We start from the raw sequence: 2500 nt of genomic DNA, 5'->3' as shown, positions 1-2500 counted from the left end.
TTTTAGGTGAAATCACCTTCAACAGGTATGTCAGCCTGGTCTAATCCTCTTCATCCTGATGTCTTCCCGGGTGTGAGAAAAATGGAGGCAGAGGTGGTGAGAATGTGCTGCACAATGTTCCATGGAGATGCATCTAGTTGTGGAGTTGTAAGTCAGTTATTTTTACAACTAGTTGCAGGTTGTTTATGGTGGTGGCATATCCATACTCCATTTCTCTTGGAACTTACATCCATGTTTTTTTTTATAATTAGAGTTTAGCTCAAACCACTACTTTAATTCACAATGTTATATGATCTTGATAAAGTCATATGAATAGATGTTTGTCAGTTCATCTTTTAGTTGGCAATCTCAGTTAGCATTGGTACTATTGGTCGTAAACCTTAAATATAAATATCAAGATATCATATTATGAACAGTTTAGAAAATACAAAGTGCAGTGGAATGTTTTTGTGTTCTAATTTTTACTGATATTTTATCATTTTTTTGTGGTAAAGATGACGACTGGAGGTACTGAAAGCATTATTATGGCATGCAAAGCCTATCGTGACTATGCTATCAATGTAAAGGGCATCAAGAAACCTGAGATGCTGGTTCCAGTGTCTGCTCATGCTGCCTTTGATAAAGGTATTATTTATTGAAGCAAATGTTATAGTAAACTATTATTTGGTATCGTTAGTTTCTTTATTTTGAGAGAAATTAATGTGTATTTATGATAGGATATTTGCTTTAAGCAGATGTATGTGGAAATTAAAGAAAATAAAACAGAATATGCCATATTTTCATATTTATACACACTGTCATATTAAAAAGACTTACATCCTGCTTTTCTATCACAGGTGCACAGTTGTTAGGGATGCGAATCAGGCATGTTCCTCTTGACAGTGAAACAATGAAAGTTGATATTGCAGCCATGAGAAAGATGATCAACCGCAACACATGCATGGTAAGAGTAGGAACCAGATCATGAAATGTAGTATAGTGGCTTGAGGCAGGTCTACAAAATATTTTGGTTTGGTCTTTTAGTAACATTTACACTTATAGCAAAAATCATTTAAATTTTCCTTGAATGAATATAAGAAAATACAGCTTCACCTTGAATTATTTTGTCACATTATTTTCCTTTTTTTTTTTTTTTTTTTTTCTTTTTAATTTTATAAGTAATATGTATCAATTTTTTAAATGCTTTATGCCAAGACTGGATGTCTGTCTTTATTAGATATGTAATTTTGGATACATTTCAATACTCCTGTTATTTTTTACAGCTTGCAGGCTCAGCCCCACAATTCCCACATGGTGTCATGGATCCCATCATTGAAATAGGTGGTTTGGGCCTTCAGTATGATATCCCTGTCCATGTAGATGCATGTCTTGGAGGTTTCCTCATTCCATTCATGGATGATGCAGGATTTCCTCTTGCGCCATTTGATTTCCGTGTTCAAGGAGTTACTAGTATATCTGCTGATACCCATAAGGTAAATCTCAGTTAGCATTGGTTTTCTAGCTTTCTGATACTGTTATATATATCTTTATCATCATTTTATCTGCCATTAAAATTATTTTTTTGTTGTTTCTTTTATTTTTTATTATTTTTGTCAGTACTCAAAAAATTATAACTATTGTTAAAAGTTTAGGAGATAAAATGTTATATATTAATTTCTTTCTTCAGTTTTTATTCTTAGATATTATAAGATTTTCCATGCTGTTCATTTGAGTCAAAATTTCTTATATTTTTGCTAGTTCGATATGAACCTCATCCATCTAATCTTTTTCACATTTTAGTATGGTTATGCACCAAAAGGCTCTTCAGTTATCATGTACAATGAACCTAAGTGGCGACACCATCAGTTCTTTGTTACCCCTGACTGGCCAGGCGGTATTTATGCCACCCCGACAATTGGTGGCTCAAGATCTGGTGGTAAGGATTGGATGCTCTTGATAGCAATTGACTTGAAAGCTATTTTTATTTCAGTTTATTTAATCAGATAATTTAAGGATAAAATGAGAGGCAGTGTTTAGTTATCTTTTAGGTTTTAGATAGTGATTTGGATATATATAATGAAAGCAATTAAGAAATTACATGTTCATATAAAGCATCAGACATATTGAAAATCAGAGACTTTTTGGTGTCTACTATTTTTATGTTTTTCTAACATATTTTTGCATATGCACTTCAGTGAAAATCCTATGCTCATTGATGTTACTGGAGACGGTGTAATAACATTAGAAAAGGACATCTGTTGATGCTTATTATCCATTTTCTTTTGCAGGCATAGTGTCAGCTTGTTGGGCTGCTTTGGTGTACCACGGCAAGCAAGGTTATGTTGATTATACAAGGAGTATCATCCAGACTACTAGAAAGATAGAAGAAGGGTTAGAATTTTATTACTGTAAAACAGTTAGTGATATAAAGAATATGGATTTAGATTTCTTGAATTGATTAGGCATCAAATTAAATTTCATTATGGACAAAAAAGGAGTGTTGTTAGGAGCAACACAAAAT

At 32.8% G+C, this 2500-nt stretch overlaps 1 protein-coding gene across 2 annotated transcripts in view; it reads left to right on the top strand.

Annotated features, from left to right (window-relative positions):
• Positions 1 to 2500, top strand: part of Sply (Sphingosine-1-phosphate lyase) — an 18287-nt gene that overhangs the window by 14389 nt on the left and 1398 nt on the right. For both annotated transcript variants that reach the window (XM_070125597.1, XM_070125598.1), the window contains exons 6-11: positions 26 to 147; positions 495 to 624; positions 837 to 943; positions 1263 to 1472; positions 1780 to 1915; positions 2268 to 2370. In XM_070125597.1, coding sequence (XP_069981698.1) covers positions 26 to 147; positions 495 to 624; positions 837 to 943; positions 1263 to 1472; positions 1780 to 1915; positions 2268 to 2370 — 808 coding nt within the window. The remainder of the gene's footprint in view (positions 1 to 25; positions 148 to 494; positions 625 to 836; positions 944 to 1262; positions 1473 to 1779; positions 1916 to 2267; positions 2371 to 2500) is intronic.

Source organism: Penaeus vannamei, chromosome 9 (genome assembly GCF_042767895.1).
Source record: "Penaeus vannamei isolate JL-2024 chromosome 9, ASM4276789v1, whole genome shotgun sequence".
Classification (NCBI taxonomy): domain Eukaryota; kingdom Metazoa; phylum Arthropoda; class Malacostraca; order Decapoda; family Penaeidae; genus Penaeus; species Penaeus vannamei.
The sequence above is the reverse complement of the archived record's forward strand: the minus strand, read 5'-3'. Positions and strand labels throughout refer to the sequence as shown.